Genomic DNA, 27706 nt, shown 5'->3' on the forward strand with positions numbered 1-27706 from the left:
CCTACCAGAAACAATGGTGGAAGCAAAATCCATAATTAATAAAAAAAAAAAAACTTGCATTAAGAAAGCACCTTTCACAATCACTGGACGTCCCAAAGCACTTTCCAGCCATTTAAGTACTTTTTTGAAGTGTAGTCACTTGTTTGCGCACAGAAAGCTCCCGCAAACAACAATGTGATAATGACCAGATAATCTGTTTGTGATGTTGATTGAGAGATAAATATTGGCCAGGTAAAGGAAAATGGATAAATGTTTAAGAATATTTTAATGGGTTTATGGGGCAAGGGGAACATGACTAAGTAGAGATGGCTCTTTGAGAGTCAACACAGGCAAGTTGAGGCAGAACAGGCTCCTTCTGTGCTGTTAAATGTTTTTGTTTTCGGAGCAGCAAAAGTGGAAATGTGACCCTTTCATAATCATAATCATAATCAACTTTATTGTCATTGTTAGTGCACAAGTGCAGTACAACGAAATGTAGGCTTGCGGCTCCCGAGAGTGTCACATTCTAATTGCTCAAAGTACACAGACAGGTCATTCAGAGTTTAATTGCTGTTCAGTCAGGGAATTGGAAGGTTTGTAAATTTCTGTGCTCCAACTCTCAAACAAAAGCTTGCAGCGACTGCATTATTAAATACATTTGACACCTGAAATTCTAATGACTTCAGATTTTTTCTAAATTTTTTGCAAGAAAGCAATAATAGTTTCAAGTTTTGCAAAGTAAAAGATTTCAATTGCTCTATTCTAAATGTGTTCTGTTAGATAATATTACATTCATGTTGTTCCTAAATGACATCTCTGACTTAGTCACTGAGCAAAGCTATGGGGCAACTACTAGTCAGTACAAAGCCAAATGAGAAAACAATCAGCAGATTTAACGATAGATGGACAAGAAATAAACATATTACAGGAAACTTTCGATTAACCGGCCCCGAAATAACCGGAACGCTCTACCCACCGGCAAAATTCAGGAGTTGGTTCAGGTAACTTTTTTTTTACTTTTTTTTACTCCATTTGTTGCTGTGCAAGGGTGTAGCTGAAGCTGTTGCTAAGCTACAGAGACGCTTGCCGATTGTTTTGAAGCTGTAACAGGGTTTGTTGCTTTATACGGAGCTCTGAGCTCCGTATCTTTTACTATAGCGTTCGGTTATCCGGAATTGTTTATGAACCGGCACCACGTCGGTCCCGTCCGTGCCGGATACCAGAAAGTTTCCTGTAATGTCAAGTTATTCATGGGATCAACTTGGAGTGTTTGTTTCCCATAGTTCCAGATTCAAGTCTGATACTTTGGTTTTAAGCTCTTATGGCATGTTTTCCACTTTAAATAATTTACTAATCTTTTTGAATTTTCATTCTCCAAATAAGCTTGCAAACTGTTCGAGCCTCTGACCAATTTGCCACTGTCTTCCATTTGGGGGTGAGGGAGGCGAGAAGTAAGTGATGTCCCTTTGGCATTGTGTTTGGCTCCAAGATGACCTGGCTCGGGATGCAAGTTTGGAGCCAAGTTAACTCTAGCAATTGTTGTCATCTGATATCGCAGTCAGGCCGGTTCACAGTACTCCAGGGCTCTGATAGTGATTTACAAGCTGATCTGTCTTGGAGTGTGATTCCTCCTACTGGCTCCAAATGATTCTGCAATCTAGTGCCGTAAGGGATTGAGATGTCGTAGCGGGTGAGCTTCCTGGAACGTTGTAGTGATGTACGCTGTTTTGGCGGACTGGAATCCAGGGCTATGTCTGTGAGCACTTGAGGATCCATAAACCTTGCCTCTGTCAACCTACGCCTAAAGTTGAATTTGAATAAATGAGGTCTATGCCTCTGGTCAGTGAGTGTGTCCTCATATCGACCAAACAGATATTGGATTTCTCCACAGCTTACTTTGGAGGCTTTTGAATGGGGTGATGTGTTTCTGTACATATCTGGTATGCAGCTAGCCCATAAAAATAGAAAACATTGTGATAGGAGAATGTGAGAGATGAACTCCCAGTGATTGCCCTTCACTTTATTGAAGACTCCTGCTTGTAGCCTTTGTCAGTGTTGGGGAGAGGAGCTCAGCTGATGGTCGTTTTTAAACTGTGCTCATTTTGTTTTAAATTTTTACTTTGAGTCCTTTTGGACAAGAGATTGGGGGTTGCTGATAGTTCATGAGTAGAGCTGTTCAATTTCTGAAATTGGTACATGTAGTTGTAGACCATAGGCATGTTCATTGTCCTTAATTTTCAAAACCACACTGTAAATCAAATTGCATTGTGCAGAGTTGTATTTTACATGTCATTACCAGTGCACATTAATGAACTAAAATTTGTATCTTTGGATGCTGTTGTGTAGCAGCAGTTTTCATGAGATAGTTGATGCAGTTAAAAGCAGATGAAAGCTTGTCACATATATTACTGTGCTGGTGTTGTTTCAGGGATGGTTTTTCAGCAAGGAATAGGAAGCTGATCCTTAGTCATCCCGTGATCCCTGCTGGAAAATGTGTGAGTGGTCATTGGATGGAGGACAGGTTCTGGATCGGCTTTGATGCTCTCCACAGTTGAATATCCTGCCAATACTCTGTTCTTGCATGAAGCGCAGCATTTTGGGCCAGCATCAGAGTGCTGCCGACACGCGAGAGTGTACGCCAGCAAGGGTTTGCGCCTTGGGTAGAAGGTGGTGGGGGAGCGGAGGTGAAAATGCCCAAAAAAACAAAAACCAGGATGGAATTCTATGTTTAAGTGCCTTTTCACTTTGAATGTTCATATTTCTCCACTGTGTCTCTGTCTTGCAGCAAAGTAAGGCCAGTGCAGCCAGGGACTGGACAGACCAGGAAACTCTGCTGCTCTTAGAGGTGAGTGCTTCTCATTCATAACTTTACTCTGGGAGGTGTAGCTGGAATATTTAGTTACTGGAAAAGCAGTTTCAGATTACAGCATTAAAATAATTTGTGGTTTGTGCTGAGAGCTGTATGGAGAGAGGATCTGAGTAAATTTGTAGTTATCTGCTATTCATCAGTTGTATATATTTTGTAACATGGTATGTGCTTCCTTGTAATCCTCTACAAAGTGCAACAAGTCTCATTGGTTCTCTCTCTATCAGTCATGCTGCCAGGCCCTGTTCACCATGTCAGTTTGGTGATTTTCATTCTAGTTTCCAGTTGGCAAAACAAGGAACGGCAGCTACCTCAGTACAAGTTTGTGATTGGCCTCTATCTATTGCGAAGTGGTGCATGTGACTATAAAAGCATGGAGCAGATGAATCTGTGTAAGACTTGATTTGGGCACAGTTGGAGTATTGTGTGCAGTCTTTGGCACCCATGAGAGAAAGGGTGGAAAAGGTGCAATATTGGTTGGCTAGGCTTGTATGAGGGATGAGTGGGAAATTGTGATTTTAAAATCCAAAGCTGCATTCACTGGAGAGGTGGTGAAATCTAAGCAGTTAAAAGTTTTGAAAATAAAATAGTATAAGATTATTTCCGTGACTTCATCAACCTGTAGCAGAGGTACAAGAGGATAAAGGAGGAGAATTTTTTTTCATACAAAGGGCTATTTGCCCAACAACCCTCAATCTCTGCGCTCCTCCAATTCTGGCCTCTTGCACATCCTCGATTTTCTTCGCTTCACCATTGGCGGCCATGCCTTCAGTTGCCAAGGCCCCGAGCTCTGGAATTCCCCCCCTAAACCCCTCTGCCACTCTACGTCTATCTCCTCTAAGATGCCCCTGAAAACCACCTACTTTGACCAATCTTTTGGTCACCTGTCCTAATATCTGTTTGTGGTTGGTTGTTGTTACGTCCGTGAATAATTGAGACACGGACAGCAGGAGTGAACAAAATAAGTCTTTACTGGTGGAAGTCAATAGTGAAACTAAAAACACAGAGGCTCACTAGCGCCTTTTATACAGGGGTGGTCACTGCCGGTACTGCAGTCTGAGACCAGTTATTCTCTTAAAGGTACATACACAACAGTTGTAAATTTTGTTTGATAGTCATTAAATGAGACTCGGCACCATGGCATGTTTTCCTATATTAAAGGAGCGATATAAATGCAAGTTGTTGCATTGGAAGCGAGTCAATCACTACATTTAAGCAGCAATTAGGTGAATATTTGGGGGGGGAAATTCAAGGGTACAGGGAAAGGGCAGGGAGATGGTATTAAACTGGATTGCCCTGGTGTGACACTGGCATAGGTATAAATGGTTGATTGGCTCACTCAGTACTGTATTTTTGTGTTGAAAAGATGAACTAAACAGCGCTTCTCAGGATTGAGTTCCATTTGCCACTTTTCTGCCCACCTGACCAGTCCATTGATATCTTCCTGCAGTCTCTAGCTTTCTTCCTGACTATCAACCACACGGCCAATTTTTGTATCATCTGTAGACTTAATCATGCCCCCTACATTGAAGTCTAAATCATTGATATAAACCACAAAAAGCAAGGGATCGAGACCCTGCGGAACCCACCGGCAACAGCCTTCCAGTCACACAAAAACATGTCGACCATTACTCTTTTTGTTTACTGCCACTGAGCCAATTTTGGATCCAACTTGTCACTTTCCCTTGGATGCCATGGGCTTTCACTTTTCTGAGCAGTCTGCCATGTGGGACCTTGTCAAAAACCTTGCTAAAATCCATGTAGACTTCATCAAATGTGCTACCGTCATTGACCCTCCTTGTTACCACCTCAAAATTAGTCAGACACAACTTTCCCTTAACAAACCCATGCTGACTGTCATTGATTACTCTGTGCCTTTCTAAATGACGATTTATACTGTCCCTCAGAATTTTTTCCCATAATTTGCCTACAACCAAGTTTAGCCTGACTGGCCTGTAATTATTTGGTCTATCCGTTTCTCCCTTTTTTAAACAAGGATACAATGTTAGCAGTCCTCTGGCACCACACCAGAGAGGATTGGAAAATGATGTTGAGAGACTCTGCTATTTTCTTCCTTGCTTTCAAAAGTCTGGGACACATTTCATCTGGGCTGGCTATTTATCTACTTTCAAAGATGCTAAATCCCTTAATATTTCCTCTCTCGCTCTGTTTATCTCTTCTAATATTTTGCACTCCTCCTTAACTATGTCTGCATCCTCCCTCTCTTTTGTGAAGACAGACGCAAAGTATTCATTAAGAAACATAGAAAAATAGGAGCAGGAGTAGGCCATTCGACCCTTCGAGCCTGCTCTGCCATTCAATATGATCACGGCTGATCCTCTTTCTCAATACCATATTCCCACTCTCTCCCCATACCCCTTGATGCCTTTTGTGTCTAGAAATCTATCTATCTCCTTCTTAAATATATTCAGTGACTCGGCCTCCACAGCCTTCTGTGGTAGAGCATTCCACAGGTTCACCGCCCTCTGAGTGAAGAAATTTCTCCTCATCTCAGTCCTAAATGTCCTACCCTGTATCCTGAGACACTGACCCCTTGTTCTAGAACCCCCAGCCAGGGGAAACATCCTCCCTGCATCCAGTCTGTCTAGCCCTGTCAGAATTTTATACGTTTCAATGAGATCCCCTCTCATTCTTCTAAACTCTGGTGAATACAGGCCTCGTCGACCCAATCTCTCCTCATACGACAGCCCTGCCATCCCAGGAATCAGTCTGGTGAACCTTCGTTGCACTCCCTCTATGGCAAGTATATCCTTTTTTAGGTAAGGAGACCAAAACTGCACACACTACTCCAGGTGTGGTCTCACCAAGGCCCTGTATAACCGTAGTAAGACATCCTTGCTACTGTACTCAAATCCTCTTGCAATGAAGGCCAACATACCGTTTGCTTTCCTAACTGCTTACTGCACCTGCATGTTTGCTTTTAGTGACTGGTGTATAAGGACACCCAGGTCTCTTTTTACACCAACATTTCCCAATCTATCACTATTTAAATAATACTCTGCCTTTCTGTTTTTCCTATCGAAGTGGATAACTTCACATTTATCCACGTTATACTGCATCTGCCATGTATTTGCCCACTCACTCAACTTGTCTAAATCTCCTTGAATCCTCTTTGCATCCTCCTCACAACTCACAATCCCACCTAGTTTCATGTCATCCGGAAACTTGGAAATATTACATTTGGTTCCCTCATCCATATCATTGATATATATTGTGAATAGCTGGGACCCAAGCACTGATCCCTGCGGTACCCCACTAGTCACCGCCTGTCACTCCAAAAAAGACCCATTTACTCCTCCTCTCTGTTTCCTGTCTGTCAACCAATTTTCAATCCATGCCAGTATATTACCCCCAATCCCATGTGCTTTAATTTTGCACACTAACCTCTTATGTGGGACTTTATCAAAGGTCTTCTGAAAATCCAAATACACCACATCCACTGGTTCTCCCTTGTCAATTCTACCAGTTACATCCTCAAAAAACTCCAGTAACTTTGTCAAACACGATTTCCCTTTTCATAAATCCATGTTGAGTTTGTCTAATCCTGTTGATATTTTCCTAAGTGTCCTGTTATTGCATCCTTTATAATACTCTAGCATTTTCCCTACTACTGATGTTAGGCTAACCGGTCTGTAGTTCCCTGTTTTCTCTCCCTTTTTTCAATAGAACCATACCTACATCTTCTGCCTGTGTGCACACCTTACCTTTTTGGTCTCCAATAGGCCCATCTCTTTCCTTAGTTATCTTCCTGCTCTTTATATATTTATAAAACATCTTTGTGTTTTCCTTGATCTTACTTGCCAATTTTTTTTATGCCATCTCTATGCTTTCCTAATTTCCTTTTTAATTTCACCCCTGCACGTTCTACACTAAGAGCAGCAGCGAGTTCTCCTGATGTCCTGGCCATGGTTCGTCTCTCAGCCAAAAAAGAAGGATTAACTGGAGCAGGGGTTTGATGGGGTGAGATGTCATGTTGCATTCACAATGCCCATCATGACTACCTCTGGCTGCAGGCTATCTTCTATTTTAATAAGAACGGCACTTAAAAAAAAAGTGATAAGTTGCAGTTTAGTAAAAAACATAATTTAAATGCAACAGGAGTACTGTACTTAACTCAACAGGCTGGATAGGTTAATGATAAATAAATATTGTGCCATTTTTTCCTCCATTTGTTAGTGTGAATTCTCTGCATTAGTATCGGCTAAAATGTCATAAATGTTCATAGTAATGCTAAGATTTGAAAACATTTTGAGTAGGACAATTATATGAAGGCTGTTCAATTATCAGTTTATCACGGATGAATCCTCTTGAGGCTACATGAAGTACATAATGAGCATCTGAGTGAGTTTTTAAATACTGCAACCTCACAGTCGACATGTTCTGTTTGTCATCTGGCTGATTCTTGTAATTTTATTGAATCTAGTGACTGGTTTGAAAAGCTGTTTTAAAATTAGTGGATCAGCAGGTTAAACAAATGAAACAGTTGAGCCGCACAGAGCATGAAGGTCACTGGTTTGACCCTAGCCTCAGCTGGGCTGGCATTTGCAGATGTTGGTCAGTTTCTGGGTTACAGAGAGGGAAAATTGGCCAGAGTTTCCACTCCTGATTGCTGCCCTGCAAACCCTGCTATAGGTGCAGGTTTGTGCATGTCTGGTGACAGGTGTCTTGTTTGGCTGAGACACCCTGCACAGTCGTACAGGTGCTGACACTTTTTTTGTGGGCCATTCTTAACTGTGTAGCTTCATGCTGCAAATGTGCATATACTCATGGGAGGCATTGCAGTGCAGTAAAATAGGAGGCTACAATGCATTGGTGCTCTGACTCTTTGCCAGGGGATGGTGGAATACACAAGTGCACACCTAAGTTGTCTCTTCCCCCCCTCAATGTAGTGACTGAGAAAAGGAATTTTAATTATTTTTTGCTCTTTGAATGTGAATGATGCTGGCAAGATTACATTCACAGCCATAGGATGGTGGGCCCCCTTCAACAGCTGCAGTCCTTGTGCTGATTCTGCGCTCAAAATAGTATTTACAATTGATTAGCTTGCAAGGCCACACCAGAGGGCATTGAATCTCACACTTGGTGTGAAATTGGAGTCCTGTAGGCCAGAGCAGGGATGGGTGGCAGGTTCCCTTCCTTGAAGGACACCAGTGAACCAGTTGGTACTTGATGACAATTCAGCAGCTTTCATGGTTCATTTTCTCTCAGATTATAAATTGCCAGTTTTATTGAATTCAGTTACACAATTTGTCATGGTGAGATTTGAACTGAGTTCTTTGATGAAGTCACGGAGAGGGATGATGTGTATCTAGCCTTTCAACAGGTGTTTGATAAAGTGCCACATAATAGACTTGTTAGCAAAATTGAAACCCATCAGATTGAAGGGGCAGAGGCTGTGAGGGTACAAAATTGGCTAAGATGCAGAAAGCAGTGGTGAACAGTTGTTTTTCAGACTGGAGGGAAGTATACAGTGGTGTTCCCCAGGGGTCAGTATTGGGACCACTGCACTTTTTGATAGATTAATAACCTGGAAATGGGCAGATGAAATTTAATGCGGAGAAGTGTGGTGATACGTTTTGGTAGGGAGAATGAGAGGCAATATAAACTCAATAGTGCAAGTTTAAAAAAGGTGCAGGAACAGAGACACCTGGGGATGTAGGTACACAAATCTTTGAAGATGGCAGGACAAGTTGAGATGGCTGTTAAGGCATATGTCGCCCTTGTTGACTTTATAAATAGAACAAGAAAGTTATGTTAAACCATTATAAAAACTCTGGTTAGGCTTCAGTTGGAGTATCATGCTCAATTTTGGGCACCACACTTTAGGAAGGATGTCAAGGCCTTGGAGGGTGCAGAAGAGATTTACTCGAATGGTAATCGGGATGAGGGACTTCAGTTACGTGGAGAGACTGGAGAAGATGGGGTTGTTCTTGGAGCAGAGAAGTTTAAGAGGAGATTTGATAGAGATGTTCAAAATTTGAACAGGGCTGTGGGGAAAGAGCAGGGGGATGGGACTAATTGGATAGCTCTATCAAATAGGCACGATGGGCCGAATGGCCTCCTTCTGTGCTGTATCATTTTGTGATGTGTGCAAACGGAGGGGAAATGGTTCGAGTTAGCATGCTTACTCACTTCCCAATTGATTTCTTGAGCAGTGATTTCTTTTCATTAGTAATGATGCATTGTTGGGTTGGGGATGCAGAGAGGTGACTCTCCATGTAAGTAGTCCAGTGAGCGAAAATACAGCCTTCAGGGGACTTAATTAATCTTTGGGACAAGAGAAATGAACGGCAGTCGGCTTTTCCAGTTATGTATATGGCTGTTTGAAAGTGCCACCTGCTAACTCGAACTTGGAGGAAGGGAAATGTGTAAACAATTCATATTTAACTATTTTACATATGTAGAAGACTGTCAGAGGAGGAAGGTAGTGTAGAAAAATTGAAGACAGAATTGGATGGATATTTGAGCGAGTAAGTGATCGCGAGCCAACAGTTCAGTTTTTGAGATTGTCCAGATGGCTCATGACCTGAGCTTTTTCAAGTTCTTTAATTGATTGGCTGTAAATCTAATTTGTAAATGCTACTGATTGATTTGAACAAAATTAACTTTAATCTTTTCCTTTTGTAGGCTCTGGAAATGTACAAAGATGACTGGAATAAAGTATCCGAGCATGTTGGGAGCCGCACTCAGGATGAGTGCATACTGAACTTCCTGCGACTGCCCATCGAAGACCCTTACCTGGAAGACACTGACTCCTCCCTCGGCCCTCTGGCCTTCCAGCCTGTTCCTTTTAGCCAGTCTGGGAATCCTGTCATGAGCACTGTGGCGTTCTTGGCCTCTGTTGTGGATCCCCGCGTGGCTGCAGCTGCTGCTAAGGCTGCTTTGGGTAAGGAATTTATCGACATTGTCCGTGTAATTTGTGTTATCTTATGATGAGTCAACCCTGCCCTAAAAAGAGACTAAGAAATTAAAACTGAAAAGTTGGAGACGAAGGAGACCATTTTCTTAGTTGATTCAGTTAAAAAGGAAAATTCCCGTAAACCATCACAAAGCCAGCTGTTTCTTGAACAGTTCAGATTTTTGTTTCCACTGCTCTACTTGGAAGTCCATTCCATGTTAATCACTGTGTGATGACATCATAAACAGTTCTAAATTTGCTTTCTCTCAGTTTGAATCTGTGCTCGCATCTTCTGTCAGGGTTTACTTTCAACTTTCCTTTGACCATTTGGTATCTTGTCTTCCCCTCTGGCTGAATTCTCATTCACCTCTTTTCAAGAGTCTAGGATTCGATAATCTACCCACAGACCTTCAACTTGCATTAAAAAAAATCTTTCCTAGTTAATGCTTACTGACTATTTTCCGGCTGGAATGGAGTGTAAAGGTCATAGAAACATAGAAGATAGGAGCAGGAGTAGGCCATTCACTTGGCCAGTGCTGGGACTAGAGTCCTGGCAGATCATATAACTAGGGCTGTAGAGAGGGCTTTAAACTAGTGGGGGGGGAGGTTCCGAGAGAGCAAATAATAAAAATGACAACAGAGAAGGTCATAGACTTAGGTAGCAGTGGGGAAATTAAAAACCAGAGTGTGTCAGGAAGGGGCAGAAGGTATGGAGTAAAAGGTAAAGTAATAAAAAGGGCAAAAGCAGGAGCTAAGTGTCACAAAACATCTTTGAAAGTTCTCTATCTGAATGCACGTAACATTCGTAACAAAATAGATGAGTTAATGGCGCAAATAACTACATATGGGTATGATCTTGTGGCCATTACAGAAACATGGCTGCAGGGTGACAATGCCTGGGAATTAAACATACCAGGTTATTTAACGATCAGGAAGGACAGGCAGGAAGGAAGGGGAGGTGGGGTGGCTATGTTAATAAAAGAAGGAATCACTAATACAGAGAAATGATATTGGGTCAAAAGATCAGGATAATGAAACAGTTTGGGTGGAGGTAAGGAATAATAAGGGGAAAAAAACACTAGTGGGCGTAGTCTATAGGCCTCCGAACAGTTGCAACTATGTTGGACGGAGTATCAATCAGGAAATAGTTGAGGCTTGTAATAAGGGAACATCTATAATTATGGGGGATTTTAACTATCATATTAATTGGACAAATCAAATTGGGCAGGGTTGCCTTGAGGATGAGTTCATTGAGTGTATTAGGGATGGGTCTCTTGAGCAGTATGTAACTGAACCGACCAGGGGGCAAGCAACCTTAGATCTGGTCCTGTGTAACGAGACAGGATTAATTAAAAATGTCCTAGTAAAGGATCCCCTTGGAATGAGTGACCATAACATGGTTGAATTCCATATTCAATTAGAGGGCGAGAAGGTTGGATCTCAAACAAGCGTGCTAAGCTTGAATAAAGGAGACTATGAAGGTATGAGAGCGGAATTGAGTAGAGTGGATTGGGAAAATAGATTAAAGGGTAAGACGATACATGATCAGTGGTGTACATTTAAGGAGTTATTTTACAACTTCCAAAAAATATATATTCCACTGAGAAGAAAAGGGTGTGAAAGAAAAGACAGCCATCCGTGGCTAAGTAAAGAAATTAAGGATAGTATTCGACTAAAAACAAGGGCATATAAGGTAGCCAAATCTAGTGGGAGGATAGAGGATTGGGAAAACTTTAAAAGACAGCAAAAAATAACAACAAGATTGATTAAGAAAGGGAAGATGGATTATGAAAGTAAATTAGCAAAAAATATAAAAACAGATAGTAAGAGTTTTTACAGTTATATAAAAAGAAAAAGGGTGGCTCAAGTAAATGTTGGTCCCTTAGAGGATGAGACCGGGAAATTAATGGTGGGAAATATGGAGATGGCAAAAACACTGAATATTTTGTATCAGTCTTTACAGTAGAAGACACTAAGAATATCCCAACACTGGACAAACAGGGGGCTATGGGGGGGAGGAGCTAAACACGATCAAAATCACTAAGGAAGTGGTACTCGGTAAAATAATGGGACTCAAGGCGGATAAATCACCTGGACCTGATGGCTTACATCCTAGGGTCTTGAGGGAAGTGGCGGTAGGGATTGTGGATGCATTGGTAATAATTTTCCAAAACTCCCTGGACTCGGCAAAGGTCCCGGCAGACTGGAAAACTGCTAATGTAACACCCTTATTTAAAAAGGGCAGTAGACAGAAGGCTGGAAACTATAGACCGGTTAGCCTAACATCTGTGGTCGGTAAAATTTTGGAGTCCATTATTAAGGAGACAGTAACAGGACATTTGGATAATCATAATTTAATAGGACAAAGTCAGCATGGTTTTATGAAGGGGAAGTCATGTTTGACAAATTTGCTGGAGTTCTTTGAGGAAGTAACATATAGGGTGGCTAAAGGGGAACCAGTGGACGTAGTGTATTTAGACTTCCAAAAGGCATTTGACAAGGTGCCACACAAGATTATTGCTTAAGATAAAAAATCACGGGATTGGGGGGTAATATTCTGGCATGGATAGAGGATTGGCTATCTAACAGAAGGCAGAGAGTTGGGATAAATGGTTCATTCTCAGAATGGCAATCAGTAACTAGTGGTGTTCCGCAGGGGTCGGTGCTGGGTCCCCAACTCTTTACAATCTATATTAACGATTTGGAGGAGGGGACCGAGTGTAACATATCAAAGTTTGCAGATGATACTAAGATGGGAGGGAAAGTAGTGAGTGAGGAGGACATAAAAAACCTGCAAGGGGACATAGGCAGGCTAAGTAAGTGGGCAGAGATTTGGCAGATGGAATACAATACTGGAAAGTGTGAGGTTATGCACTTCGACAGGAAAAATCGTAGAGCAAGTTATTATCTTAATGGCAAGAAACTGGAAAGTACTGAAGTACAAAGGGATCTGGGGGTCCTGGTGCACGAAACTCAAAAGGTTAGTGTGCAGGTGCAGCAAGTGATTAAGAAGGTCAATGGAATGTTGGCTTTCATTGCTAGGGGGATAGAATACAAAAATAGGGAGGTATTGCTTCAGTTGTACAAAGTATTGGTGAGACCGCACCTGGAATACTGCATACAGTTTTGGTGTCCATATTTAAGAAAAGACATACTTGCTCTCGAGTCAGTACAAAGAAGGTTCACTCGGTTAATCCCGGGGATGAGGGGATGGACATATGAGGAGAGGTTGAGTAGATTGGGACTCTACTCATTGGAGTTCAGAAGAATGAGAGGCGATCTTATTGAAACATATAAGATTGTGAAGGGGTTGGATCGGGTGGATGCGGGGAGGATGTTCCCGATGATGCATGAAACTAGAACTAGGGGGCATAGTCTTAGAATAAGGGGCTGCTCTTTCAAACCTGAGATGAGGAGGAACCACTTCACTGAGGGTGGTAGGTCCATGGAATATGCTGCCCCAAAAAGCTGTAGAAGCTACATCATTACATAAATTTAAAACAGAAAGAGACAGTTTCCTAGAAGTAAAGGGAATTAAGGGTTACGGGGAGCGGGCAGGAATTTGGGCATGAGTCTAGGTTCGGATCGGACATGGCCCTGTGGGTAGCGGAGCGGGCCCAGGGGCCGTGTAGCCTGATCCTGCTCCTATTTCGTGTGTCTAATTCTGTTAGATTCAGGAGATGGTTCTGTGATAGTAGATTGTCGGTTAGGATCAGATCAGCCATGATCTTATTAAATGGCAGAGCAGGTTCGAGGGGCCGATTGGCCTACTCCTGCTCCTATTTCTTATGTTCTTATTCGGCCCCTCAAGCCTGTTTCGCCATTTAATGAGATCATGGCTGATCATCCAAATTCAGTACCTTGTCCCTGCCTTCTCCCCATATCCCTTGATCCCTTTAGCCGTAAGAAATATATCTAACTCCTCCTTGAATACATTTAATGAATTGGCCTCAACTGCCTTCTGTGGTAGAGAATTCCACAGGTTCACCACTCTCTGGGTGAAGAAATTCCTCCTCATCTCAGTCCTAAATGGCTTACCCCTTATCCTTAGACTGTGACCTATGGTTCTGGACTCCCCCGCCATCGGGAACATCCTTCCTGCATCTAGTCCTGTTAGAATTTTATAAGTTTCAATGATATCCCCCCTCATTCTTTTAAACTCTAGCGAATATAAGCCTAATCAACCCAGTCTCTCTTCATAAGTCATTCCTGCCATCCCAGGTGAATCTTAGCTGCACTCCCTCCATGGCAAGAAAATCCTTCCTCGGATAAGGCGACCAAAACTGCACACAATACTCAAGGTGTGGTCTCACCAAGGCCCTGTACAACTGCAGCAAGACATCCTTGCTCCTGTACTCGAATCCTCTTGCTATGAAGGCCAACATACCATTTGCCGCCTTAACCGCCTGCTGCACCTGCAAGCTTACCTTCAGCGACTGGTGCACAGTGACACCCAGGTCTCGTTGCATTTTCCCTTTTCCCAATCTATTGCCGTTAAGATAATAATCTGTTGTTTTTGCCACCAAAGTGGATAACCTAGCATTTATCCACATACTGCATCTGCCCAGTCACCCAACCATAAAACGCTATGGGATGAAATATCTTGTCATGTTACTTGTATGATATCGTTTAGGTCCACTGAGCTTGTGCCTTTCTTCCTCCAACCATTCAAGTTACCAGTGTACTGTTAAGTGTTCTGGCATTTTACTTGGTTAGCCTTTCAATGTAGAACTTTTTCTTGGGAGATGAACTGACTGGACAACAAGTGTACATTTGTAAGGAACGATCTTGATGAATTGACCCTGTCCTTGCATCTTGCATTCTTGGTTCTTTTTAGGAGCCACAGTTCAAACCGCAGTCAGTAAATGTGTTTTCTTTCGGAGAATAATGAGGTTGTGGAAGCATTTCTGCTTTGTTACATTGGCCTGCTACGTTTAGTAGGAGCACTCTGATGTTTGTGTTTTTGTGCTTTCTGGTATTACCTGGGATTACTTTGGATTGGAAAGAATTTGCATTTATATAGTGCCTTTCATAACTATAGGATGTCCAAAAACGCTTCACAGCCAATTAAATAGTTTTGAAGTGTAGTCACTATTGTAATGTAGGGAAAACATGGCAATTAATTTGCGCACAGCAAGGTCCCACAAACAGCAGTGAGGTACATGACCAGAAAATGTATTGTGATGGTTGAGGGATGAAAGTTGACATCGGGAGAACTCCTGCTTTGCTTCGAATGGTGTCATGGGATTTTGTACATCCAGCTGAGAGGGCTGACGAGGCCTTGGTTTAACATCTCATCGGAAAGACGTCACTTCAGACAGCCTAGATTAAATGCACAGGCGTTTGGAGTGGGGCTTGAACCCATTATCTTCTGACTCAGGCGAGAGTCGCAGCTGACACCTTGGATTGTATCTTTGTAACTCTCTGTGTGATATCTTTACTCTATCAGAATGTGAATCACGACTCAGTTGCTGATGAGCAATGCTTCCCTTCTGAAGTGAGCTGTTGATTTATTCACAGTACTTAATCACAAGTGATTTATCTCTCCCCTTCCCTGAAATGTAAAACGGGTTTGATTTTTTTTAAACCAGTGCCATCAGTCATCTTAAATTTGTGGTTCTGCTTGTAATTGGTGAAATGGCCTTTGTACAAGGAGCTTCAAACCTTTTTGTGTCCAGGGACACAATGTTTTGTTGAGTCCATGTTTTGGGGAGAGAATGGGCCAGATTGCAAAACACGAGTAGTGTGGATAACTGGCATGATTGTGGTGCTTCACACAATTGAACACCGTCTGCTGATCAGTTTCGCCCTTCTGCTCACTCTTTTTCTAGTTTTAAACTGTCCAATTCTTTTGCCCTATTTGGGTGGTGATTTAGCACAATCTGCTCAGGTTCAGGTTTCCAACTGTTTCTCCTTTTCAGTCTCTTGGGCTATGAGTAGAGAGCAGGGCAGTGGGATTGTAGCAAGGCACGATGGGCCGAATGGACTCCTGTGCTGTAAACTTCTCTTGATTTTTATGGCCCCAAGAGAATTGCTTACCAATGGTATTGTAGTATTAGAAACAATGTTTAGGATTTGGAAAAAATATCTGCCTTCAATGTTAGCAGTCCATCTTGAACTTGCTGACACTATCGACCTCCACTGTTTCCCTGGTTACTATATTTCCACACACCAACCTAGCGAAGTAGCTAAATCTGAACTACTGTTCACCTTCCCTCTATTGGGGTTGAGGCCATGCTCACTGGTTGTTGAGTCTGTGGTTGTTGAAAATTGCATTATGGTCTAATTTATCTGATACAAATCTGTAGCTTCCCAGGCTACTTGACACTGGTGTGGGGCGACAGTCACGTTGGCCAGACCAGGTAATGCTGGCAGGTTTCCTTCCTCAAGGGCATTAGTGAACCAGTTGGGTTTTAAACGACAATTTGACAGCTTCACGCAGAGCGAGGGGAGGCCCGGGGGCAGAGCGAGGGGAGGCCCGGGGGCAGAGCGAGGGGAGGCCCGGGGGCAGAGCGAGGGGAGGCCCGGGGGCAGAGCGAGGGGAGGCCCGGGGGCAGAGCGAGGGGAGGCCCGGGGGCAGAGCGAGGGGAGGCCCGGGGGCAGAGCGAGGGGAGGCCCGGGGGCAGAGCGAGGGGAGGCCCGGGGGCAGAGCGAGGGGAGGCCCGGGGGCAGAGCGAGGGGAGGCCCGGGGGCAGAGCGAGGGGAGGCCCGGGGGCAGAGCGAGGGGAGGCCCGGGGGCAGAGCGAGGGGAGGCCCGGGGGCAGAGCGAGGGGAGGCCCGGGGGCAGAGCGAGGGGAGGCCCGAGCCGGGCCTCCCCTCGCTCTGCCCCCGGGCCTCCCCTCGCTCTGCCCCCGGGCCTCCCCTCGCTCTGCCCCCGGGCCTCCCCTCGCCGCACTCTTTATTTTGCTCCCGCTGCCGCTTGGGTTCCACCCAGGTCTGCTTGCTCTGGATTATTAGTCGAGGTCTCTGGCATACTAGTCCAATAATGTAACTGCTGCGCTACCGTATACGAGTGTAAATGCTCATATACCCCACCCTAGGACTTCAGCACATAATCTCAGTCGACACTTAAGTGTAGTATTGAGGGAGTGCTACGTTGTCACAGGTGTTGTCTTTTGGATCAGACTTTAATCAAAGGTCCCATCTTTGCCCTTGGGTGGACATTGCAGGTCCAATGGCAATGTTCTAACTGGAGCAGGGGAGCTCTTCGTGCCTTGTCAATGTTTATCTAAACCAGCAACATCAACAACAAATTATTTGGTGGTAATCTCTGTGGCGTTTGTGGAACCGTGCTGTGCGCAAATTGTTCGTCGCTTTCCAACATTACAACAATCACTAAATTTTAGAAGTACTTTATTGCCTGTGAAGCGCTTTGGGACATCCTGATGTTGTGAATGGCGCTATATAAATAATTGTTTCCTTAGCACCCAATGGTGATGCAGGTCGCAACAGCACATGATCTGGAACAGTTAGGTAGATAAACCGATTGTGTCTGTTAATTGCTATCCCTTCTGCTTCCTGTATGATGATCTGTTGGGATGAAGTGCTTTGGCTCATTTGATCTCATTCCTTCCAGTAAAACCAACCTGACTGACCCTCCCATTTAAAGTGTTTTAATGTCCATTGGAGCAGGCAGACTAACTTGCAGATACACAACAGTTGGAGACTAAACTATTGGCTGCAGTTTTCTCCTTGTATATGCCATCCTGCAAGAGGAAAACATTCAACCCTATCCCTCAGTACCCGTTGTCTCCATCAAAAGTCATTTTTCTTCATCCACACCTTTGGTCACCTCCTCCTTCCTGCTCATTATCAACTACTCCTTGGTTGCACGAACAATGCTATGCAATTGTTTCCCTCTTCCCTTTCCCTTCTGCTGAAGTTAAGAGAAGTTACATGATGCTGAAGGACAGCAGCTGCTTAAAATTTATATGGAGTGTGTAACAAAGCAGAAGGTTTTCAAGCACCTTGCAGATAGAGTTCAGACCCCAGTGGGAAGGACAGAGAGGATGAATGAAAATGATCTTGCTGCATTTTTGCACCTCTGTGTGGGAGAAGAGGAATGGGGAACGTGCTGCTTTGTCAGCAGGGTAAATACGTGCATTTACTGAGCCAGCATTATCAGATTTGGTTGCTGGGTCTCTTAAACACTAATGAGACAGCAGAAGAACGGTCCTTGTCTGACCTTGTTAGAGCTTGACTGCTTAATGAGCTGTCCACCTTCGCTCCGCCGCACACGATTATGACCGATTAATGAGAAATTTGTCTTGGCTGTAACAATCAAATTGAATAAATGGAATAATTTGTTCGACTCTTTCGTCTACCTTTCCTTTGGAGGGGTTACGTCTGTTGAAATTTCCTGCAGTGCTGAATGTCAAAGGGTGATATTTGTACAACTATAGTCACCTATGTTTCCAAATCGAGCCTGAAGTGAAGAGGACAAACAACTTATTGAACCCTTGTGATTGCTGGGATTTGAGAGATTTGGCGTAATTGCACTGGGCAGATCAGTGGAAGAGTTGCAGATTGCCTGTACTCTTAACCGTGATGTTCAGCTGCATGTCCCAGCCCAAAGCACCTGACTGTAGCCCTTTCCACAATCCGAATCAGAAAATTGTCACTGCACCTCCATGGTCGATGGAATTCTCTCCTTAAACGACGTTGCCTTGCTGCTGCTTTTCTTCCAAGTCTCCTGAAGAACCTGTCTCTTCCACCACACTTGTGTATCCTCTCCGTTAATCTATATTGTTTCCTGCTCGGCCGTATACGGTTAACCAGTCAAGTAAACGGCGATGTTTGTGAGGTGTACTTTCTGAAAGCAAAGTACCCTTGCTCTGACGGTACTGTCTCAAGTGACTGCATTTAAACTTACTGTAAACAAAGGATAGTTTTACTGAGAAGTTATTGTAACTTTAGTATTATAGCAACATGAATAGGTCATTCAGCCCTTCGTGCTTGCTTCACCATTAAATTAGATCATGGGTGAACTGTACCTCAACCACCGTTGCTCCATGTCTCTTGATACGATACCCTTACTGAACCACCCTCTATCGGTCTTGAAAGAACATAAGAAGTAGGAGCAGGAGTAGGCCATACGGCCCCTCGGGCCTGCTCCGCCATTCAATAGGATCATGGCTGATCCGAACCTAGACTCACGTCCACTTCCCTGCCCGCTCCCCGTAATCCTTAATTCCCTTATCAGCTAGGAAACTGTCAATTTCCATTTTAAATTTATTTAATGTCGCAGCTTCCACAGCTCTCTGAGGTAGCAAATTTCATAGATTTACTACCCTCTGAGTGAAGAAGTTTCTTCTCCATCTCAGTTTTGAAAGGGCAGCCCCTTATTCTAAGATTATGCCCCCTAGTTCTAGTCTCACCCATCAGTGGAAACATCAACCCTGCATCCAGCCAATCAAGCCCCCTCACAATCTTATATGTTTCGATAAGATCGCCTCATTTTTCTGAATTCCAATGAGTGGAGGCCCAATCTACTCAACCTTTCCTCATAAGTCAACCCCCTCATCTCCGGAATCAACCGAGTGAACCTTCTCTGAACTGCCTCGAGAGCAAGTATATCTTTTAAATATGGAAACCAAAACTGCACGCAGTATTTCAGGTGTGGCCTCACCAGTACCCTGTATAACTGAAGCAAGACTTCCCTGCTTTTATACTCCATCCCCCTTGCAATAAAAGCCAAGATTCCATTGGCCTTCCTGATCACCTGCTGTACCTGCATACTAACCTTCTGTGTTTCATGCACCAGGACCCCCAGATCCCTTTGTACTGTAGCACTTTGCAGTTTCTCTCCATTTAGATAATAACTTGCTCTTCGATTTTTTTCTGCCAAAGTGCATAACCTCACACTTTCCAACATTATATTCCATCTGCCAAATTTCTGCCCACTCACTTAGCCTGTCTATGTCCTTTTGCAGGTTTTTTATGTCCTCCTCACTCACTGCTTTCTCTCCCATCTTTGTATCGTCGGCAAACTTGGATATGTTGCACTTGGTCCCCTCCTCCAAATCGTTAATATAGATTGTAAAGAGTTGGGGTCCCAGCACTGACCCCTGCGGAACACCACTAGTTACTGATTGCCAACCCGAGAATGAACCATTTATCTCAACTCTCTGTTTTCTGTTAGATAGCCAATCTTCCACCCATGCCAGTGTATTACCCCCAATCCTGTGATTTTTTTATCTTGTACAGTAATCTTTTGTGTGGCACCTTGTCAAATGTCTTTTGGAAGTCCAAATACACTACATCCACTGGTTCTCCTTTATCCACCCTGTTTGTTACGTCCTCAAAGAATTCGAGCAAGTTTGTCAAACATGACTTCCCCTTCATAAAACCATGCTGACTTTGTCCGATTAAATTATGCTTATCCAAATGTCCTGTTACTGCTTCCTTAATAATGAAAGCAGTTTCTCCCTTCCATATCTAATCCTTTTATCATTTTTTTGCTAGTTGAACTCCTGGTTACAATCTGTCTTGCAATAGACTTTGTGTGTAATGCCTCGCTACTGTGAGGATTGAGTATTTTTGTCAGGAGATCACAGATCCATCCATCTGGTCTGTTAATCCAGTTATTCTGTTAATTTCCGATGAGAAGTTTCTTGTAAAACTTAAGTGTGAATTTATGAAGATGCAGGAACTTGTCTCTGCTATTTCAAGCCCTCTTAACATTGCCCATTTGACCAATTGTGCTGCAGTATGCGCTATGCGTTCGCCCTTGAATGTGAAGTGTTGGCAACCTGTCCACTCATGCCATCCTTCATTGCACAGCAAGGACAGGCAGGTTGGTGTTGGAAAAGAGACACTATACAGTTTGATTTATATGGTGCTTGGAGAAAGTGATATTCTCTGAGTTGAATGAGGAGTTGAGAATCACTGCTTTTTAAAATGTTGACTGTGGATGCCCTTAGCTTGCAGCATTTGCAAGTAATTGTATTGCTCTTCGCAGAGGAATTTTCCCATGTGAGGGAGGAGGTGCCAATTGAACTAGTAGAGGCGCATGTGAAGAAGGTACAGGAGATGGCTCGGTCTTCTGGGAAAGTGGATCCTTCCTATGGTCTGGAAAACAGTGGCATTGCAGGCACTGCTCCGGAGGAACCAGAGAAAACTGGTAAGTTAAAACGACTTCAATTTTTCCTGTATGTCCAGCCTGTAATATTGCAGACAAGTGCCCCTACCTTCCTCAATAATGTTGTGCGATTTATGATGGGCCATCGTGACTTCTATCTGGATGAGTCCCTTTCTGCCCCTGTTTTCACTCTTTCTCTGGCTTGCTTTGTAAGAGATGTAGGAATGTGCAAAACTGGTTAAGGCTGGTCCCAAGGTTCACAATTTTAAGCTTCTTTCTCAAACTTTCTCTTGCTTATGCGTTCACTCTTGCATTATCCTGAATGACTACTTTTGCCAAAAAGGTCTATTCAGCTCTCACTTGAACTTGCTGACACTGCATCTGATGTTTGCCTGGGCAAGTAGATATAACAAGTCATGGTTGGGGGGGCACTGCTCGTTCAGAGTTCACCACAAGTTTGCGAGTTCCAATCCCTTCGTGGGGCATTGTGCGGTTGAATTCAGTAGATCTGGTCATTTGTGTGTTTATGGCCTGCTGTTGGGAGGAATGCTCTAACTCTACATAATGACGGGCATTGGTATCTCAGCTTGTGGAGCATCATGGGCATGTGCTAAACGCGTTGGGGTTGCAGTGCATAGCTCTCCGATAGCCTGTTGGTAAATGCTGCACCCAGTGCAGTACTGATGCATATCGACTTATTTCCTGCGTTGTACTGAGCTTGGGGACTATTTGGGATACTGTATCTGGTCTCCACATCCCTGAGTAGGGAAGGGAAAAATCAGCTGGTGGTTCTGCCGCCTGACTGAATTCTCTTGCCCCGTCTCTACCTCATTGCTTACTTGCAAGATACTGGAACTATATCCCATAAGAAACCCTGTCATCCTCAAGGTCAGATAAAATTGCCTTATTCAAGAGCTCCAATGCATTGCAGGGAAAAGGCCAGTTCTGTTTTTCAATGAGCCACCTGGCCTTGGCAGAAATGTCCTTGGAGCCATTCAAACCCCGACAACAATAAGCTGACTTCTGTAGATCCCTTGAAATTTAAGTGTTGATGTTTGACTGTTAATGAATGTTAACGACATACTGATAGCTGCTGCTTTGATTTGTTTTCCTGTGCCCTTGATGGGTGAAGTCACTTACTGGGTAATGACTTGTGGAAAGGGACGTGACCTATTTTTTTCCAATGAGAAAGCTGCTTGAAGCCCATTTATTTAAAAAAAAAAAAATAATCTCAATTGTTGCTTGTAATTCCCTGATTGAAATTTAATGTTTAAGTTAGTGGTGCAATAACGATTTGTTTGGCCTTGACCCTTCAGTGTACTGGTTGGATTTTCTCTCTACTGTTGGGTCAGTGTGTGTGAACATGTTTTGTCAGCTCAGTGTATGTACAATAACGGGTACTGGCAGCACACCTTGGGCATCAAAAGATTAAATCGATCAACCAGAGCAGAGTTTAGCTCAGTGAGAAGGAAACAAAACATAGAAACATAGAAGATATTAGCAGGAGTAGGCCATTCGGCCCCTTGAGCCTGCTCCACCATTTAATGAGATCATGGCAGATCATTCAAATTCAGTACCCTGTCCCTGCTTTCTCCCCATATCCCTTGATCCCTTCAGCCTTAAGAAATATATCGAACTCCTTCTTGAATATATTCAATAAGTTAGCCTCAACTGCCTTCTGTGGCAGAGAATGCCACAGGTTCACCACTCTCTGGGTGAAGAAATTCCTCCTCATCTCTGTCCTAAATGGCTTACCCCTTATCCTTAGACTGTGACCCCTGGTTCTGGACTCGCCGGCCATCGGGAACATCCTTCCTGCATCTAGTCTGTCCAGTCCGGTTAGAATTTTATAAGTTTCAATGAGATCCCCTCTCATCTAAACTCCAGCGAATATAAGCCCAATTGACCCAATCTCGCCTCATAGGTCATTCCTGCCATCCCAGGTATCAGTCTGGTGAATCTTCGCTGCACTCCCTCCATGGCAAGAACATCCTTCCTCAGATAAGGCGACCAATACTGCACACAATACTCGATGTGTGGTCTCTCCAAGGCCCTGTACAACTGCAGCAAGACATCCTTGCTCCTGTACTCGAATCCTCTCGCTACGAAGGCCAACATACCATTTGCCTTCTTAACCGCCTGCTGCACCTGCATGCTTACTTTCAGCGACTGGTGCACAAGGACACCCAGGTCTCGTTGCACTTCCCCTTCTCCCAATCTATTACCGTTCAGATAATCTGCCTTCCTGTTTTTGCCACCAAAGTGGATAACCTCGCATTTATCCACATTATACTGCATCTGCCCAATCAACCAACCTGTCCAAATCACACTGGAGCTTCTCTGCATCCTCCTCATAGCACACATGCCCACCCATCTTTGTGTCGTTTGCAAACTTGGAGATATTACATCTAGTTCCCTCATCCAGATCATTCATATACATTGTGAATAGCTGGGGTCCAAGGACCGATCCCTGCGGTACCCCACTAGTCACTGCCTGCCACTCTGAAAAAGACCCATTTATTCCAACTCTTTGCTTTCTGTCTGCCAACCAGTTCTCTATCCAAGTCAATACCTTGCCCCCAATCCCATGTGCCTTAATTTTACACGCTAATCTCTTATGCGGGACCTTATCGAAAGCCTTTTGAAAATCCAAATACACCACATCCACTGGTTCTCCCTTATCTACTTTACCAGTTACATCCTCAAAAAATTCCAGTAGATTAGTCAAGCACGATTTACCTTTTGTAAATCCATGTTGACTTTGTCCGATCCTGTCACTGTTTTGCAAGTATTCTGCTATTACATCTTTTATAATGGACTCTCAAATTTTCCCCACTACCGATGTCAGACTTACTGGTCTATAATTCCCCATTTTCTCTCTACCACCTTTGTTAAATAGTGGGGTTACATTAGCTACCCCCCAATCCATGGGAACTGTGCCAGAGTCTCTAGAATTTTGGAAGACCAGCAATGCATCTATTTGTAGGGCCACTTCCTTAAGTACCCTAGGATGTAGATTATCAGGCCCTGGGGAGTTATCGGCCTTCAATCCCGTCAATTTCCCTAACACCATTTCGCTACAAATACTGATTTCTTTCAGTTCCTCCCTCTCATTAGACCCTATGTTCCCCGACATCTCTGGGAGATTATTTGTGTCCTCCTTTGTGAAGACAGAACCAAAGTATGTATTTAATTGTTCAGCCATTTCTTTGTTCCCCATTATAAATTCCCCTGATTCTGACTGCAAGGGACCTACGCTTGACTTCACCAATCTTTTTCTCTTCACATATCTATAGAAGCTTTTACAGTCAGTTTTGATGTTCCCTGCAAGCTTACTCTCTTTTCCCCCTCTTAATTAATCCTCTTGTCCTCCTTTGCTGAATCCTAAACTGCTCCTAATCCTCAGGTTTGCTGCTTTTTCTGGCCAATTTATATGTCCTCTCCTTGGATCTTATGCTATCCCTAATTTCCCTTGTTAGCCACGGTTGCACCACCTTTTTTGTTTTATTTTTATGCCAGACAGGGATGAACAAATTCTGTAGTTCATCCATGCGACCTTTAAATGTTTGCCATTGCCTATCCACCGTCAACCCTTTAAGTAACGTTCCCCAATCCATTCTAGCCAACTCGCGTTTTAGATTTCATTGCTTTAAACCGTGGTTGAATATATGGAACCGGTTAGCTGGGGAGGGATTGGGGCTGATTAAAGGGGCAACTGGTTCGATGTTTGGCAGTTAATCACAACAGCTACGTTACAAAGCCCCACAACAGTCAGGAGACTAATGGCATTTAAACTGTTTTTAGTGTTGGTTGAGGCATAAATGATGACCAGGGCACTGGAAGAACTGCTCTCCGAATCGTGTCATGGGATCTTTTACATCCACCTTGAACAAGCAGTTGAGACCTAGGTTTAACATTTCATCTGAAATAAAGCACCTTTAATCTCTTCGTAGAAGCAGCTCTCAAATTGGTTTGAGAACCCATCCGCTGTGGTTTTTAGTAGTTCTTTTTACATTAGCTGGCTAAACTGGTGCCTCCATTTTCATGGTTTTCTTGGATGACATTTTAAGATGGAATTATAAAAACATTTGAAGAGAATAATATTGAAGGGTGCATAGAAATAGAATTGAAATCTGTTGGAGGAGCTGGCACCAGGGCAATGGACTGAATGACATCCTGCACTGAGATTTAAATTTTCGAAAGATTTTTTTTGTCAGTTAAGGGTATCAAGGGATATGGACCAAAGACATGTAAATGGAGTTGAGGTACATATCAGCCATGATCTATTAGAATGGCTGAACAGGCTCGTGGGGCTGAATGGCCTACTCCTGTTCCTGGGTTTCCTATGAAATTTCTGAGGTTAACAACAACTTGCATTTATATCGTGCCTTTATCATAGTAAAACTTCCCAAGGCGCTTCACGGGAACATTATCAGACAAAATTTGACACCAAGCCACAGGAGATATTCAGACAGGTGATCAAAAGATTGATGAAAGAGGTAGGTTTTAAGGAGGGGAGAGAGGCGGATAGGTTTAGGGAGGGAATTCCAGAGTTTAGGGCTTAGACAGCTAAAGGCATAGCTGCCCATGGTGGGGTGAAGTAAGTCAAGGATGCACAAGAGGTCAGAATTGGAGGAATGCAGAGCTCTCTGATAGTAATGGGGCTGGAGGAGAGTTTCGACATAGGGAGGGGCGAGACCAGGGAGGGATTTGAACACCAGCATGAGCGTTTTAAATTTGAGACTTTGCTGGATTGGGAACCAGTGTAGGGTTGATGGTTGAATGGGACTTGTTGCGAGTTAAGATACGAGTAGCAGAGTTTTGGATTCGCTGATTATTCTATGTCTTGGATGTGAAATGGGCAGCGAACAGGCATTCATGTTCCCTTGCGAATCTTAGCTTTTCATTTTGTTCTCCCTCCCTATCCCTTCCCCAAATAAAGGCTAACTGCTCTAAAAGAACCATGGAGGTTTACAGCACAGGAGAGCAATCCAAAACTAATCCCACTGCCTTCGTCTCACCCCACAGCCCAAGTGCCTGCTGAGATTGGTCTGTCACTGGCCCTGCACAGGTGCTCGAGTGTCTCCTTTGCATTGTACTTTTTTAAAATCTTTCCTTTCAAAGACTTAGACTTATGTTGTGGTGTGGTTCCATTGTTAGCAGTACACTTTTGATACTGCAATCAAGTGGCTAGTTTCCATGCGTGAGCCTAAACAATGAGTGTTGGGCCATTCATCCATAAAGGGAATTCCTGCAATCATTAACTTCATGTGAACCTTTTGCGAAGGGGTGGTCACTGTCTTCTAATCCACAGGGGGGTGGCTGATTATTTTCCTTTCCTCTTGCTCTTCTCTCTCTACTCAAGGGTGCTGAGGCCAATTGTAATGTACTGACGACCAACCCTGGCTGAGGTCAGGTACTGCCACACATACCAGGAATTGAACTTGGGACCTTCTGGAACAGAGAACCATCATCCCTTTTGTATTTTAATCTCTTCTGCCTTCCATCCTATCACAGACCTTCCCTTTTGTTCTTTCCTCCCCTTTCCCCCTTTCCCTGCCCCTGCACTTGCTTAAAAATCTGTTATCTCTCTAACTTTTTCCAGTTCTGGTGAAGGGTCATCGACCGGAAACATTAACCTTTTTCTCACTGGGCTAGTAATTCAGAGGCCTGGACTAAGGATCCAGAGACGTGAGTTCAAATCCCACCATGGTAGCTGGGGAATTTAAATTCAATTAAATGATAACCATGAAACAATGATTGTTGTAGAAACCCATCTGGCCCACTAATGTCCTTTAGGGAAGGAAATCTGCTGCCCTTACTCCAGAGGTCTTAATTGCCCTCTGAAATGGCCTAGCAAGCCACTCAGTTGTAACAAACCGCTACGAAAAACAACAATAATAATGAAACCGGAAGGACCACCCGGCATTGACATCGGCACCGGCAACGGCACACCCAGCCCACTCGACCCTGCAAAGGCCTCCTCACCAACATCTGGGAGAGTTGTCCCACAGACTAGTCAAGCAACAGTCTGACATATTCATACTCACAGAATCATACCTTTCAGCCAATGTCCCAAACTCCTCCATCACCACCCCTGGGTATGTCCTGTCCCACGGGCAGGACAGACCCACCAGGGGTGGTAGCACAGTGCTATACAGTCGGGAAGGAGTGGCCCTGGGAGTCCTCAATATTGAATCCGGACCCCATTAAGTCTCATGGCTTCAGGTCAAGCATAGGCAAGGAAACCTCCTGCTGATTACCACCTACCGCCCTCCCTCAACTGATGAATCAGTACTCAGCCATGTTGAACACCACCTGGAAGAAGCACTGAGAGTAGCAAGGGCACAGAATGTACTCTGGGTGGGGGACTTCAATGTCCATCACCAAGAGTGGCTTGGTAGCACCACTACTGGCCAAGTCCTGAAGGACAGCTGCCAGTTTGGGCCTGCGACAGGTGGCGAGAGAATTATCACGAGGGAAAAACCTAGTGACCTCGTCTTCACCAATCTACATGTCGCAGATGCATTTGTCCAGGACGGTATTGGTAGCAGTGACCAACACACGGTCATTGTGGAGATGAAGTCCCGTCTTCACACTGTGGACACCCTCTGTTGTGTTGTGTGGCACTACCACCATGCTAAATGGGATAGATTCAGAACAGATCTAGCCGCTCAAAACTGGGCATCCATGAGGCGCTGTGGGCTATCAGCAGCAGCAGAATTGTATTCCACCACAATCTGTAACCTCATGGCCTGGCATATCCCTCACTCTACCATTACCATCAAGTCAGGGGACCAACCGTGGTTCAAAAAGGATTGCAGAAGAGCATGCCAGGAGCAGCACCAGGCGTACTTAAAAA

General features: G+C 43.9%; 1 protein-coding gene across 9 annotated transcripts in view; it reads left to right on the forward strand.

The window, feature by feature from the left end:
* LOC147114715 (SWI/SNF complex subunit SMARCC1-like) overlaps positions 1-27706 on the forward strand; it is a 256482-nt gene that overhangs the window by 114088 nt on the left and 114688 nt on the right. For all 9 annotated transcript variants that reach the window (XR_015078977.1, XM_085992582.1, XM_085992581.1 and 6 more), the window contains 3 exons: positions 2765-2824; positions 9494-9752; positions 20725-20886. Coding sequence is in view for 8 of the 9 variants with exons in the window: in XM_085992582.1 (XP_085848708.1) it covers positions 2765-2824; positions 9494-9752; positions 20725-20886 (481 nt within the window). In the remaining variant the exon portion in view is untranslated. The remainder of the gene's footprint in view (positions 1-2764; positions 2825-9493; positions 9753-20724; positions 20887-27706) is intronic.

Source organism: Somniosus microcephalus, chromosome 7, assembly GCF_052327205.1.
Source record: "Somniosus microcephalus isolate GS21.2 chromosome 7, FLI_Smic_1.0, whole genome shotgun sequence".
Classification (NCBI taxonomy): domain Eukaryota; kingdom Metazoa; phylum Chordata; class Chondrichthyes; order Squaliformes; family Somniosidae; genus Somniosus; species Somniosus microcephalus.